This window comes from Neocloeon triangulifer, unplaced genomic scaffold, assembly GCF_031216515.1.
Source record: "Neocloeon triangulifer isolate White Clay Creek 2 clone unplaced genomic scaffold, ASM3121651v1 ptg000022l, whole genome shotgun sequence".
NCBI classification, from domain to species: Eukaryota; Metazoa; Arthropoda; class Insecta; order Ephemeroptera; family Baetidae; genus Neocloeon; species Neocloeon triangulifer.
The window spans coordinates 1513035-1526643 of record NW_026775562.1 but is presented as its reverse complement, the minus strand read 5'-3'; the positions used below and the strand labels follow the sequence as shown (position 1 = coordinate 1526643).

General features: G+C 38.7%; 2 protein-coding genes across 3 annotated transcripts; one reads left to right on the top strand and one right to left on the bottom strand.

The window, feature by feature from the left end:
* Positions 1-441: 441 nt before the first annotated feature.
* LOC132204777 (F-box/WD repeat-containing protein 7) lies at positions 442-5876 on the bottom strand. Its single transcript, XM_059633538.1, has 11 exons — positions 5750-5876; positions 5140-5280; positions 4516-4983; positions 3850-4227; positions 3657-3797; positions 3432-3593; positions 3196-3375; positions 2956-3137; positions 2195-2631; positions 2034-2138; positions 442-1979 (listed from the first exon to the last, which is right to left on the bottom strand). The coding sequence occupies exons 2-11, from the start codon at positions 5155-5157 to the stop codon at positions 1744-1746; spliced, it is 2307 nt and encodes a 768-aa protein (XP_059489521.1). The 5' UTR covers positions 5158-5280; positions 5750-5876; the 3' UTR covers positions 442-1743.
* A 150-nt stretch (positions 5877-6026) lies between these two features.
* LOC132204780 (GATA zinc finger domain-containing protein 1-like) lies at positions 6027-7830 on the top strand. Of its 2 annotated transcripts, XM_059633541.1 has the most exons (7): positions 6027-6223; positions 6278-6474; positions 6520-6745; positions 6801-7188; positions 7244-7300; positions 7360-7546; positions 7601-7830. In XM_059633541.1, the coding sequence occupies exons 1-7, from the start codon at positions 6138-6140 to the stop codon at positions 7738-7740; spliced, it is 1281 nt and encodes a 426-aa protein (XP_059489524.1). In that variant the 5' UTR covers positions 6027-6137; the 3' UTR covers positions 7741-7830. The 2 variants fall into 2 exon arrangements, with proteins under 2 accessions (XP_059489524.1, XP_059489523.1); XM_059633540.1 differs by having other exon boundaries at positions 6030-6223; positions 6278-6745.
* Positions 7831-13609: the final 5779 nt, after the last annotated feature.

Here is a 13609-nt window from a genome sequence, read left to right as displayed (position 1 = left end):
TGTGCAAATGAATTAATTTTGATCCCTTTTTGCATACTGAATGGAAACATAACAAAGCAGCTTTGATGTGAATTTTAATCCAGCGAGATCAGAAAAACCATCCAGCGCGTTTTTTGAATGGCATAAAAGGCTCATTATTTGTGCTCCAGCAAAATGCGTCACGATATTAAAAACACACAAAGTGATATTATGCACCAGGTACACACACTTTTTATCCGTATCCATTGTGTGGTTAATGCGCTCTTTCTGCCTCATACTGCTGGCATAATATTTGATTGATGATGTGCACAAAGCAGTGGGACGAGATAATTATTCCGGTACAAAAAGGCCTGGGGTCAAATTTATCGTTTTAGCATTTAAATTAAAAAGTGCGCCGAAAAATTTAATTTGCATGGTAATTTTTTCACCCAAATTTCTGGCGTTTGTGAAACAAGATTCGTAGAGGTCTTTTTATAAAATTTTCCTTTATTTGCATTCATCTTCCAAAAGCAACCACATTTTACATTCACGCAAGGCGAACTTCGCATATTTAAATTTCTCCATCAACCAATGCTTTTTGTAATATTAGTCCAGTTTGTGTTGATTATTGTATTTCTTCATCCATGTTTACAAGAATACATACACCCTACACTCGATAGCAATATTATTCGTAGCATGTTTTTAATCCTAAAACCTTATACATATTTTTTTCTTTTTTACCATAATTCTTTTGTGGGACCGCAAGTGAATCCATGTTGTATTGCGATCACTTTAATACATTTTGTTTTGCTGAGATACATTAATAATAACCTTCCAATATTCCTTCCTAAGCCAAGCAACCAAACTTGAATACCACAAAAATATGAAGGAAGCTGGAATTTCAAAGGCTGTGATTCCATTCTTTCGAAAACAAGTACGCACCTGAATTGCGAAGCACAAAAGTCCTATGAGAATATGGGCCAAAAAGCAATACATTTTCAGATATTTTTTTTCTTTAGTGAGAGAAACATTATTTTTATGATCAAATCATTTTCATTCTGACAAACAAAATCAAAACTACATCACAGCATGTTGGTGAAAACACAGAGGAGAAAATGATAGCATCATAGTGGTTTAAACGGATTGCGTTCATGATTACAATAATTGTTTGAAACAAATATCAAAATTGAATAGCTGCATGTTGACCAAGTTGAACACGTCTTGATACCCTATTAAATTACACGCTAGGTTGTACTTCGATCTTCTCATGATTCGCAATGAAATACATATATAAATGATAAAAATGATGAGAATTTGTGAATAAATAAACTGAAAGACACGCATTCGTTCCATGACAGATGTCTCAACAAAAATGCAACGATTTTTTTCAATAAACAAATCAAGTTTTGAGCGAAGCTAGTTCATAAATAAAAAGCTTATACAAGAAGAGAATATATTTCCGAAATCGCAGAGTGTCACTGACCAAGCTTAGCAAGACAACCAAGTCTCAAAAATTCTGCTCTCAAAGGCAGATCTGCATCATCTTTTTCAACAGAAAAATCGGAAATAAAACTGGCAACTTATCTTTTGCAGAGGATGGAAGTAGTGATCCATGCCTCAGCAAATTTAATAAAATTAAGAGAAAAAAATCATCAAATTAAATCGTAGCCCAGCAGCAGTAATCCGTATATTAATACATGATTCACATGAAATGTATCACATTGTTTGCATCCACAATTCCTCAGAGTTCTATGTGAATATGTTCTTCTTCCATTGGCCAAATTGCTAAGAGGTATGAAGGTCTTCGTCCTCGAACAGCGAGGGGGAGGTGCACACTGCCACTGTCTGGGTGTACTCATCTTCGGTATTGACGTCGAAGTTGAGGACCAGCAGTTTGGTCTCTTCTGTGCCGTTTCGGCTTCCAACCGCACAAACCAGAGTTGTGTCTGTGGCCCGAATGCGCCAAACAACTCCTCCCGAACCACCACTGTCCAGGGCAATCAGGTTCCTAATAAATTCGCCTGAAAAATGGTCAAGTTTAGAAAAAATTACAACTTGCTAGAAATTAGAATTACCAGTTTTCACATCCCACAGCTTGACTGTGCCATCGTCTGAGGAAGTAATGACAAACTTGCTATTGAACTGGAGGCAGGTGACAGCAGACTGGTGCTTGTTGGGCCCTGAATGAACCAAAAATAAGCAACTTTCCCTTTTTTTGTTCAATTTCGAACAGCACCTGAGAGAGTCTGCAAACATCGGCCGGTCACAATGTCCCACACTTTGACGGTAGAGTCTGCATTTCCGGACACCAGGATCCGATTCCGCAGCTCCATGCCGGAGGTGAGCGACTGGTGGCCCATGAGGGTGTGCCGCAGTGTGCCCGTCTTGACGTCCCACACCCGAATACTGGTGTCCAGAGAGCCGCTGACCACGTGCTTGCCGTCAAACTGCAGCGAGTAGACGCGGTTCGTGTGACCCTGCAGGGTGTGCAGACACTCCTCACGCTCGGGGTTCCACACCTTGACCATGTAGTCGTAGGCGCCGCTGACCACCAGCTTGCCGTCGTACTGGACACAGCGAACGGCTGCCAAGTGTCCGACAAGGACGTGTAGGCAGGAGCCTGATTCGATGTTCCAAACACGCAGCGTTGCGTCCCGAGAACCACTGACCACTCTGGAAACAAAGATGAAAAGTTTTAATTAATCTTCTCAAAATTGTTTCTAATCTTGATGAAAATATATTTAATTCTTTTATTTGATGTTGTTTAAAGAACAATGATTTAAATTCCTTACGACAAATTTCAAGAAACCAGTTTTCAATATTTTACCATCTTTAACTTTTCAAAATAATTGATGTTTTCAGTAAATTCTGTTTTTCTTTAATCATATAATGAACGATTTCAAAAACGACACTTATAATGCAAAACATAAATAAATAAGAATTAACCATCAGTTTGTTTTGATTGTAACTTTTTTTCAAAGAAGTACTTCGACTTACTTCTTTCCGTGCAAATGCATGCACCTGACCGTCGACGTATGCCCATACAAAGTGTGCAAGCACTGGCCAGATTCTGCATTCCAGACCTTTAGAGTGCGGTCCGTGCTGCCACTGATGATGGTCGAACCAGACATTTGGGATGACCAAACACCTCCTATGTGGCCTACCAATACACGAAGACACTAAAAAAAGAGATGATTTTTTCAAAAACCCATAAAACTCCAATTAGATTTGAAATACCTTTCCTGTGGTCGCAGACCAAACTCTCAGTGTATTATCATCAGATCCGCTGAGTATTTTATTATCAGAAAATTGCAGGCAAGTTATGACATGGTCATCGTGACCTTTGAGCACTTTAGGTTGACGAATCGGTTTGCTACGCCAATTCATCTCAATGCAATGTTGTCGAAGATAAGCAGACTGCAAAAATAATGTGCATTTAGAACAGTTCAATGCAAAAATGGATTCTTTCTTACTTTCCACGGTGATGACGGGGGCTGAGTTATTGTGCTATAGGAAGTACTGGCTGAGGGACTAAATCTGGGGTTCTCGGAACTCGAGCCCGCCCCGCTAGAGAGGGATGAAAATTGTGAAAGCCTGCTGGAGGTTGTGTACTCTTTCCTCGAGCTGGGTGGCGTCTGCAATAATATTAAGGATTTTATGTTAATTAGGCAAAAAAATTAGTTTTTCTTTAAACTTACCCAAGGGGAATCAATTCCAGCTGCCTTGCATTTCCCGCGCCACAACAAATTGTCCTCAGTCAAGATTCGCCAGTACCGACAGGTCTGTGCGGCTCTTAGCAGGTCCACTGGTTGTAAAAAGCTAAGTACGTGTAAAGCCAACTAGAAAAAAATTACATTTAAGATTAATTTACATAATTTTTTAGACGAATACCTCTTTGGGGAGGAGGAAAATAAAGTCCCGCTGGAGGTGAGGCTCGATCTTGTTCATCATGTAAAGAGCGTCTTCTAAATAACACTCGCCGATGAGAGCATCGATGGCCACACGGCGCTCATCGCTGCTCCAGTTTTTGTAAGTTTCCATCCACTTTCGCAGCTTCAGCGGTTGGGGAGTGGTGAACACGCCGATCTTGCGACTCCACGGTTTGCCCAATTGGTATGGCTTCCTCAGACGCTTGCATTCAAGAGCCGTCTCTGATTCTCCTTCGTCGGTACTGCTGTCCTCGAAAGAGTCACTCCCCGGGCCACGCTTCCGAGGGAATTTATCACTACATTCTGCTTCAGTCTCCAAATTGTTTAGCTTTCTCTTCCGCTGCATATGGGAAAATTAAATTAATTACATTATAACTATGCAATAATAAAATTCATACAATTATCTCATTATTATAGAAAATATAAACTTGATTACTGTCTTCATTATCAAGCAGAAATTAATTTATAAACAAGTTTTAAAAATTTAGAAATGTTTGTTTACTTTACATTCTAACAAGTGATAGAATTGAAATATGTTGACCTTTCTAAATTTTTGTGTTTATTTTTTTAGATACTATTCTTAAACAATTATTGGTAAATTTTGTTTCAAAATTAGCAATGAACAAACCGAGGAAATCTCCTGGCTATTCCACGGAGTCAGCTCCTCAGGGTCCTTGGGGCCCTCGTCCCCCACAGTGTCCGAAACCGCTGTCTCGGATGAGGTAGATGGGGTGGGGTCGTTGGGGTCGCTGACCAGAGTGGGTGGCGACAACTGCCACCTGGTTTTGGCCTCTTCGGGGGACTCGTCACCAGGACTGTCGATGACATCCTCGACGGCGGCCACGGACTCTTCTTTGGACTGCGAGCTGCCCATGTCCTCGATGGCCTCCTCTGACTCCTCAGAGCTGCTGTACAAGGCAAGTTTGTTGGAAAGGATGTCCTCGACGGGCTGCTGGTTCAGCACATCGTCCACCTCTTCGTCGGCTAAGGTCGGCGAACCAGAGTCGGTGCCGAGAGGTGGAGAGTCGGTGGCAGTTGTGTGCACTTGGCTAGAAGAGTTTCCGCAGCAGTCCCACCATAAGTCCTCGGAGTGACCCTGTGGCCAAGGCGTGAAAAAAGAAGGGTGCAATATGAGTGTCTGGGATTAAGATCTGGGTGTGGCTGTTGTTTTTCAATTTACTGTCTCTCGTAACAAGGTGGCAACTGATGGTTTCACCAAGATTTATGCAAAGGAGGAAAATTAATGACTTACCCTTTCAGCGCCATCCATAATTCAAGATGACGGTGTAAAAGGAGGCCGAATTATGAGGTACTCATGGCTGGGGAGCGCTAATGATACCTCATAATACGAGAGTGATGCAAAACACGATTGCGATTTTGTTCAGTCTTTAATCTGCAAACAGAGAACAAAGAGATTTAGCATCCATCTCAGGCAGAGCAGGTGAAAAAGTCACGAAATTAATTGTCATGGCCATGCCTCAATGCCCTTCAAGTGAAATCCCACCTCGCTCCGCTCTCGAGCTCACGTCTGGGCGCACGAAAGACGTCACGCGCAGCCCCAGCGCCCGCAATTGCGAATTTAGATCAAGACCGATAATGCGCAAGAAATTTATGTACGTGTGTAAAAACGTAACGCGAATTTCATGCGTTTCTTTGCTGCGTGACAAAACACACCCTGAGCTCGCGAGCGAGCTCCACACGGCCGATCCGAGCCATTTTTCTCACACGCGGCTGAACGAAATTTGACAAATTTGCTCCAGTTCAACGCGCCAAGGATGAAATTCGAGTTTAGCGCCCGGATAGACCGAAAATTGGCGAGCGGAGCGCGTGATTAAGAAATAAAATTATCAAATTCAACAAACCTCATCCATTAATCTCGAAAGTGGCAGCCATGTTGAAATTAAATCGCACCAGAGCCACCTGCGGACATCTGTTCAAAGGCGAATTACACTTTGGGTTGATGCACGAACGCGACGACAGATTGCAAAAACAGTAACCTAATGGGAGGGGCCAAAAAGAGTTTTATGAAAGACTTGAATGAAGTACTTTCAATGCAGCATTTTTATTGGTTAAATTCCTATTAGTATCTTTCAACTATAGGCTCCTTTCTTTACTCTCCTTACAATCAGTTACAATCTTCCATTCAATTCCGGCTAATCATTGTAGTCGGGAAAATGACAGGCCACTGGATCTCTCTGTTCATTGGTTCGTCTTCCTGAATGAGCGAACCGCGATGATTTAAAGTTGTTTATGAAGGTTCCAAAAATGGAAAGTCAGGAAGAAAGACATGAAAATATCCTCACTGACGAGGAAATTGATCAAGATGTTTTGTTCACGTACGTCTAAAATTAATTCTCATAGTTATTTGATTCTAAATTTATCATAATTAGGGTTGAAAGGCTAATATCAGAGTTAAAAGAAGATGCAGAAAGTCCTCCTGCGGAAGTGATCGAAGAACCACCTTGTCTCGATCATGATTCCACGAAGGCCACTGAAGAGTTAGTTGAAATAAAACAGGACGAAGAGAAAGAATCTGAAGAAGTTGATAAAGAAGTAGATGATAAGCTAATCGAGGAAAAATCAGAGCCTGCTGAGAGTTTTCCAACTTTGCCCATCGAGGAAAAATCAGAGCCTGCTGAGAGTTTTCCAACTTTGCCCATCGAGGACGAATCAGAGCCTGCTGAGAGTTTTCTAACTTTGCCCATTGAAACTACATCACCAGCAGAGCCCATCGAACTCATAAAAGAACAACCTGAGAAAGAGTGCAAAGCTCCACTATTATTAGAAACAGAAATTGAAAAAGAGCCAGAGCCAGCAATTACCATTCCCAAGTCTACACCCATCGAAATTAAAGAAAGGTTTGTATTTTAGATACATTAAAATTAAATAAATAAAAAATTATATTATATTTAGCAAAAACGTATTTTGCTTGAAATGCAAATCGGAACAGTCATGGCTTTGGAAAAGGATCTCCAATGGCTTTCTCTGCACTTCGTGTGAAAATAGGGAGGGAAGATTTGATGGTGAAGACCAACCACCTGCAAAAAGAGCACACAGGGACTCCGTTGTCATCCTCGAAGGCGACGGTGTGGATTCGTCTGAGCCTAAGACTGACTTGAGCAAAAACGATCTGGCAGATGCTGATGGTGCGGCTGGTAATGACACTGGGCTTGCAACACCCCAGCCCACGAGGAAAAGTTCGAGAAGCACCAGAAGCACTCTATCTCACTCAAACCCTTACGCCTACCCCAGACCAGTCGTTTCGAAACCGAAAGAAAAGAAGTCAGTTGTAAGAAATGTGGTAGGTTAAATCAAACCAGCCAATATTGTCAATACTTATGAATTTAAATTTACAGCCAACCTATTCATCGCCTGCGCCGGTATTGAAATTGACTACAAGAGTTCGCCATAAGGTATGATAAATTAATTTTTTGATGAAATTGTGTTTAAAAGTCTGTTTTAATAATTCTAGGGCAGTTATATTAAAATGGGGGACATTGTTTCTGTCCGCGGCCATGATGGTGGGATTTATTACGCTCAAATACGAGGCTTACTTGAGGACCAGTATTGTGAAAAAAGTGCAGCCCTCACTTGGCTCCTGCCCTCGAAGGACAGCCCACCGCCTGAACGTGGTTTTGACCCAGACACTTATATCATTGGTAGGATACATGTTCACATTGAAGATTTAGAGAGTAAAAATATTGCAATTCTAGGAATGGAGGAAGATGTTCCTAGGTCTTTGGAGAGCATGGAGTTTGTGATGCATGCGCCGTCAGATTATTTTAAGCTGCAGCTTCCTTATGGATTTGAAGATACTTATGGATGCTACAATGATTACAGACTTACGGATTAAAAAACTACTTAAAATTTTGACATCTACAAAACTAAAATTGTGACAGATTTTTTTCTTTCTAATAAATCGTTTATTACCTAAATAAATTAAGTTACAAGTGGTTACAAGATTTCTTTTCTATCTACTAGAAATGTAAATTAAATTTTGGGATTTTATTTGTTTGAAAAAAATAATAGCCACGGGTTAAGTGGATGTTAATTTTCAAAATTAGTTATACAAAGGGAGGTAAAAGGTTGAGCCCTGTGCAGCCATTTCCGTATTGGGCTGTTAATTCCCATGGAAAAAATCTTGCCGGTTTATTAGTGAAATTTATTTATGAGCCGTTGTTCTCTCTCGCGTTGGAAAATAACCCCAAGTCACCAGAACACACAGCACGCTTTTCAATCTAATAATCAAGCCTCTTTGATCCGAACAATATATATGATGTGTGAAGCATATCATATTATTTGCTCAAATACTTATTATTAGTGGAGGATGATTACGCGTGTAGACAACAATGGGGAGAAAGAAAGGTCTAGTTCATCAGGCCCGCGATGGGTGGCCCGTGACCCATGGGAGCGACCTCGGCGTCTCGAGGAAGAGAATTTCGATAAAGGTTGAGGGAAAATTCGGCGGGATCTCCGATATTATTTCGCACCGCGGCCGACGGGCATGAAATCACTAATGCCGTTGCAATTTATAATTAATCACTTTTAGCAGGGCACACCGAAATGAGGGGTAATAATGGTAATGACGGCAGACTCTCTTTCTCTCCGAAGAGATGAGAGCGGAATTAATGAATTTAAAATTACAACGCGTTTAAAAAACAATAAACATGGTATATGAGAAAATAATTATAGGTCTGTGCGCTTTTCTAAAACGAATGAATGCACATGTGAAACAAAAGCGTGTACATCAGAATACATTACGATCAAAAGCCAAAGTGGATGAAGACATCATTTCGTTTTTCTTCTCTGTGAAACAGATTGAGCAGTCGTGGCTTATTCCCCGTCAGACTCTCTCGGTTGAAAGAAACGGTGAATATTAAATAGGCAGTTTTGTGTCTCTCATTTCGGCCGCCTCTAATTCATCATCTCTGCATGAAAAGCGGCGAGCTCTTTAGATACAAATTTCTCTCTTCGGAAAGATCTTCCTTGATCATGGGTGAAGAGCGACTGAAAACGAAAAGCGTCTCGACTTTTCACTAACTAATAGATCAAAAGTGATCTAATTTGCTTTCAGGGAGGCCCGACTCATCACCGTTCAATGTAAACACGCGAACGACGTGATTAATTATTTCGGAAACGCCAGCTCTGCCCCGAGCAGCTCTGAATTTGAGAAAAAATCGTTTTGTGTTCGCCGCTTTGAGCGCCTTGTTTTACATGTTAGATTATTAATTATCGCAAGTCACTTTTCTATTTTGAAGCTCCCGTCAGTCGCGTGCTTCATTAAGGACCAAATTGAAATTTTTTGAAAAGGCAAATGTATCAGGTTGGTTAAATTCTTGAAAAAAAATCTATCTTGAATTTTTCACCATAGAGAAAAGTTAAAAATCAAAGAACATGCAATTTACCTTTGTTAGCACAATTTTTAATTAAATTTTATTTAAAAAAAAAAAAAACGTTAATTATTCAGGAAGTTAAATTCTAATTATTATTTTTCTGAGATTAATGTTTCAACTGGTGTCAACTTTTTTGTGTCTTTTATTTTATTGGGTTTTTTTTCTTTCTATTAATACATTTTTAATTAATGCTAGAAAATTTTTGACCAAGGCGATTCATTTCCTTGGAACAAAAGTTAGTTTCTCAACTTCTGCACTTTTTTTTAATAGCGCGACGTCAATTTTTTTTTTGCTGACCAAAAATAATTGTTGGATAATGTAAAGAAAAATTCAACGACGGCTGTCTTTTTTTCTCGCTATCTGGCAAGCGTAATCAAACAATAGGAAATTCCTCTCTGACAATGCGAGAGTGTCTCTGCACCTCCCGCGCACTACTCGTAACCGCAGCGCCGAGGGAAAAATGAGTGACACCGGCAATCAGAAGGGTTTCTACTTGTCCTTGGCTGGAATAAATAATAATTGTGGAAGATTGATATCTGTGCCATATGATATAAAACGAACACGGGCGCATTGTTTAAGCGGCGAGCGCGCGCGGCTGGAGCGGCGTGCCATTTGTTATGCGACCGTACGGAGGTGTATCATTATGATGAGGCTAATTTTTCATACCCCGAGAGCGCAGAGCGCCGCGGCCGTGCTCGCTAACTTATGGCTTAATATTATTTCCATTGTATCAGACTTTATGAATGGGCCGACTTTCGAAGACTCAATTTGACAGGCGTCGTTTTGTGAATGGGCCTGATTTTGGACTGAGGGGTCCTTATTTCATAATGTATCATCTTATATACGTGATCCTAAAATTGAATGAATGAATAAAATAATGGAAATTTGACGTGCAATTCTGAAAATGCATGGAAAACGAATGGTAAAAAACAAAATATCAACTTACAAGAAGGAATCTAAATTCTCTCAAAACCTGCATAACATAAATTTCTGTTTATAGGAACAAACTTTAAATTAAAAATGAATGAACATGAATTCGCTTGTTCAAAGTTCGCCAGCTTACCAAGTAAACTTTTTTTTTTAATTTTTTTTTATTTTTTTTTAAGAAAACTGCGATTCTAAATAATACAATTTTTAATTATTTTTTATTCTGTTATAAATTTGTTTCCTGCTAAGTTTGACAACATATTTTGCACAGCCAGAACGATGCTAAAATTAATCTTTGAAAATTTAAAATAAAACACTGAGAATCATAAAAACATTATTGTTACTCACAAAATTGAAACAAAAAATCACTTAAAATTTAATAATTTGTAGAAAGGAACTTCTGCGGCTGATGAAAATTAATTCAATTCAATTCATTTATTCTCTCGCAACAAGTCTAACAAAAATTAAAAATCACACCAAAAGATATCAAAATCTGACCTTCCCCTACCCCAACCAAATCCACATCCTTTCTTAATCTTTTTTCTCTCTTTTAGTTTTCAGCTTTGTTTGTCATCATCGCGTGGACCAAAATTAAGGATATGCCAGCAAAAAATGATGATTTTTTAAATAAAGTTGAACCCAAAAATAAAAATAAAAAAAAATTAATTGGGTGGTGCCTTCTGTACCACCAATAAAGGGCACAGGCCGACAAGACTTTGTCTTGGCCTGACCCTAAAAAAAAAAAAAAAACAAAAAAAAAAAAAAAAAAAAACATTGGGAGAGAATTGGCAGCCAGCTCTAGTAAACAACTTACTAAAACTCATAGGCTCAATTTGGAAGCCTATTTTGGATTGCAAAAGAATTACCAGATAAAGTGGATAATAAATATCCAGGGATTTTGATTATTATGAACATTTCATCATTTACAAAAAGATGTTATTTTTCAATTAAAACTTAAAATTCTGGATCGTTAACTTCAAAACAATCTTGTTAGATATTGTTTCATGTTGTCATCCTTGCAGTTTTAGTTTTGATAAGGAATATATAATTACTCCGAATTTCAAACAAAGTGTAAAGAGAGGTTTAAGTGTTAATTTTTATGAATAATTTGGACTGATTTTTAAATTCAAGTTGGATAAAATCCGATAGAGTTCAATTATTTATTATTGCTTCCACAAATCAAAATTGAGCCAAAATGGGAAGAAGGAAAATAATTAATTAATAAAATGTTGAATATTTGTAGAAACATTATTTGCAATCCTTATAAAAAAATATTTGAGCGTATTATTTTTAAAAGGGCGCGATTTTGAATACTGGCCAGTTGAAATCTTTCTCCATTTGTATTCTTAGTGACCTAAAATTTAAGCCTCTTTTAGCTGAGGAACTTATGATCATTAAGAACCAATCTGTATATTAAAATTATATGGCAATGATGAATTTGAGAAGAATATGTTCAAAGTTGTTAGACTATATGATTATATACCTTTGGGAGTGATTTTCATTTTTCACTAGATGCTGCTTGTGAGTTATTATGTAGCAAAAAAAAAACCGCGTGTTAGCAAGCTCGCTGCTTTTTGCATATTAATCATGCGCGTCATTAAGCGTACATGCGTCGGCTTCGAGGGTGGTCAGCCATTAAATGCCGAGTGAGTGCGACTGTCAGCTGATGGAAGCAATGCAAAAAAAAAGTTCTCACACACTCCAAGGTATAAATTTATTTACAAATCCTATCACGCGTGCATTGTCTTCCTTGCGCCGAGCAGAGAAAGAAAATGTTTTGAGAGAATGCAACGCGTCGGTTGTCGTCGTTTTTATTGCCGTTTTATTGCCATTAAGCTGCCGCCTGCGAGATGTTATCAATTTAATAAAATTAATGCCCCCGACGGCAGCGAGATGAATTTCAACTGAGAAATATTCATATGTGCTCGAGAGAAGCGGCGGAAATATGGAAAGCAAAAAGAAATTTTTGTTTTCAAGAAGAGCCGATTTGCTCTCGCGGTTTCCATGCTGGAATCTCGTCGATTCGGAGAGAGAGAAAAACACACATGCATGCAACACAAGCGGATAAATTATATTCCGCTTGATTTTATTGTACAACCGCTCGCATGCAAAACCACGCCTATTGCTATTGGACGATCCAATCATTAGCGGATGAGAGAGAGCTAGTGCGCCTTCAATTGCAGCGCAATTTGCATAATATAAATTTTGCTCCATGGCTTCGAAGCGTTCCCCACCATAGAGCTATTTTATTGTTTCCTCTCTAACTCCATCAAAACCGCCTTTGAACAGTTGCCAAGAGCGAAATAAAATAAAATCTAATGCCAAGAAAATTTATTTTATATTTATTGCAGTTTTTATAGGCTTGAGAATAGCATCAAGTGAAAATAAATTAATTCATGCTGCATTTTATATTATATTTTACATCAATAAAGAAATATCAATTAACCTTTTGAGTAGAGATTTCTGCAACCTGCACAAGAAAAAAACCTTTTACATCAAAATTTTTCTTTATGATATAGTTTTGCATATACAACACTATTAAGTCTCTGGAAGTCTATTGAAAGGCAGAATAATATACCGCAAAAAATACCTGACATGGTATTAATTGGACAATTTCTTGACATAATGGTCTCCTGCCAAGACATATGGCCGTCCGAACTACGATCCAAATAACGCGGTCAAATTAGCATGAAATTAAAATGTATGTTCAATTTGGTGCTATCAAGATCTAAAACGCATAATCATCTTCATACTTTTGTTGCTTTTGAATCATGATTATTAAGACATTAGAACAATACATTTCTGAACTTAATTATTGAGTGAATGAGCTTAAGAAAGGATCATATTATTTAAAATTCAAGCCATATAGATAATAATTTGAACAAAAATTTCCATTGTTTTGCAGGTTGCAGATGCCAGCTGCACTAAACTTTTAAATAAATTATATAATTTATTTTTGTTTGAAAAGCACTACGATGGATATTGAAACAGGTGTAGTTCCTCAGAATATTATTATTTTATTATTCTGAATTCTTAGTGATATCTCTCCTGAAGATAAAACGCCAGGGCACGAGCTGAGCGCGCGAGAGAAGGTAATCGAGCGCTCTGTGTTTTACCAGCATCGAGCGCCATAAAAAGGTGTCCCCTCTTGCCTATCCTGGCGTTCTCTCCAAAGCAAAATCTTTATGGTGTGGAATTTCTGTTCCGGTTTGCATTTGACACTAAATACACTTTTGATGATCACCAAGCATGGCGAGCAAAAAACGTTTCTTTTCGCTCGTTTTTTTTCCACTATGCGCGCCTAAATCGACACTTCCGTGCTCGTCCACGTGTCTGCTCGTCTTTTGTGTAGGTTCGTCTCTTATTTTGTTTATTTGGGGACTCGACTAAAGTTCCAGCAGT

Excerpts from the sequence above, each read along its gene's own strand:
- LOC132204777 (XM_059633538.1), bottom strand. Across the intron at positions 3,138-3,195 it reads GGTCTGCGACCACAGGAAAG|TGTCTTCGTGTATTGGTAGG; the intron begins GTATTTCAAATC and ends CTCTTTTTTTAG. Across the intron at positions 1,980-2,033 it reads GCTGTGGGATGTGAAAACTG|GCGAATTTATTAGGAACCTG; the intron begins GTAATTCTAATT and ends ACCATTTTTCAG.
- LOC132204780 (XM_059633540.1), top strand. The coding sequence starts at position 6,138 with ATGAAGGTTCCAAAAATGGAAAGTCAGGAAGAAAGACATGAAAATATC. Across the intron at positions 6,224-6,277 it reads GATCAAGATGTTTTGTTCAC|GGTTGAAAGGCTAATATCAG; the intron begins GTACGTCTAAAA and ends TATCATAATTAG. Across the intron at positions 7,547-7,600 it reads CCCAGACACTTATATCATTG|GAATGGAGGAAGATGTTCCT; the intron begins GTAGGATACATG and ends TTGCAATTCTAG.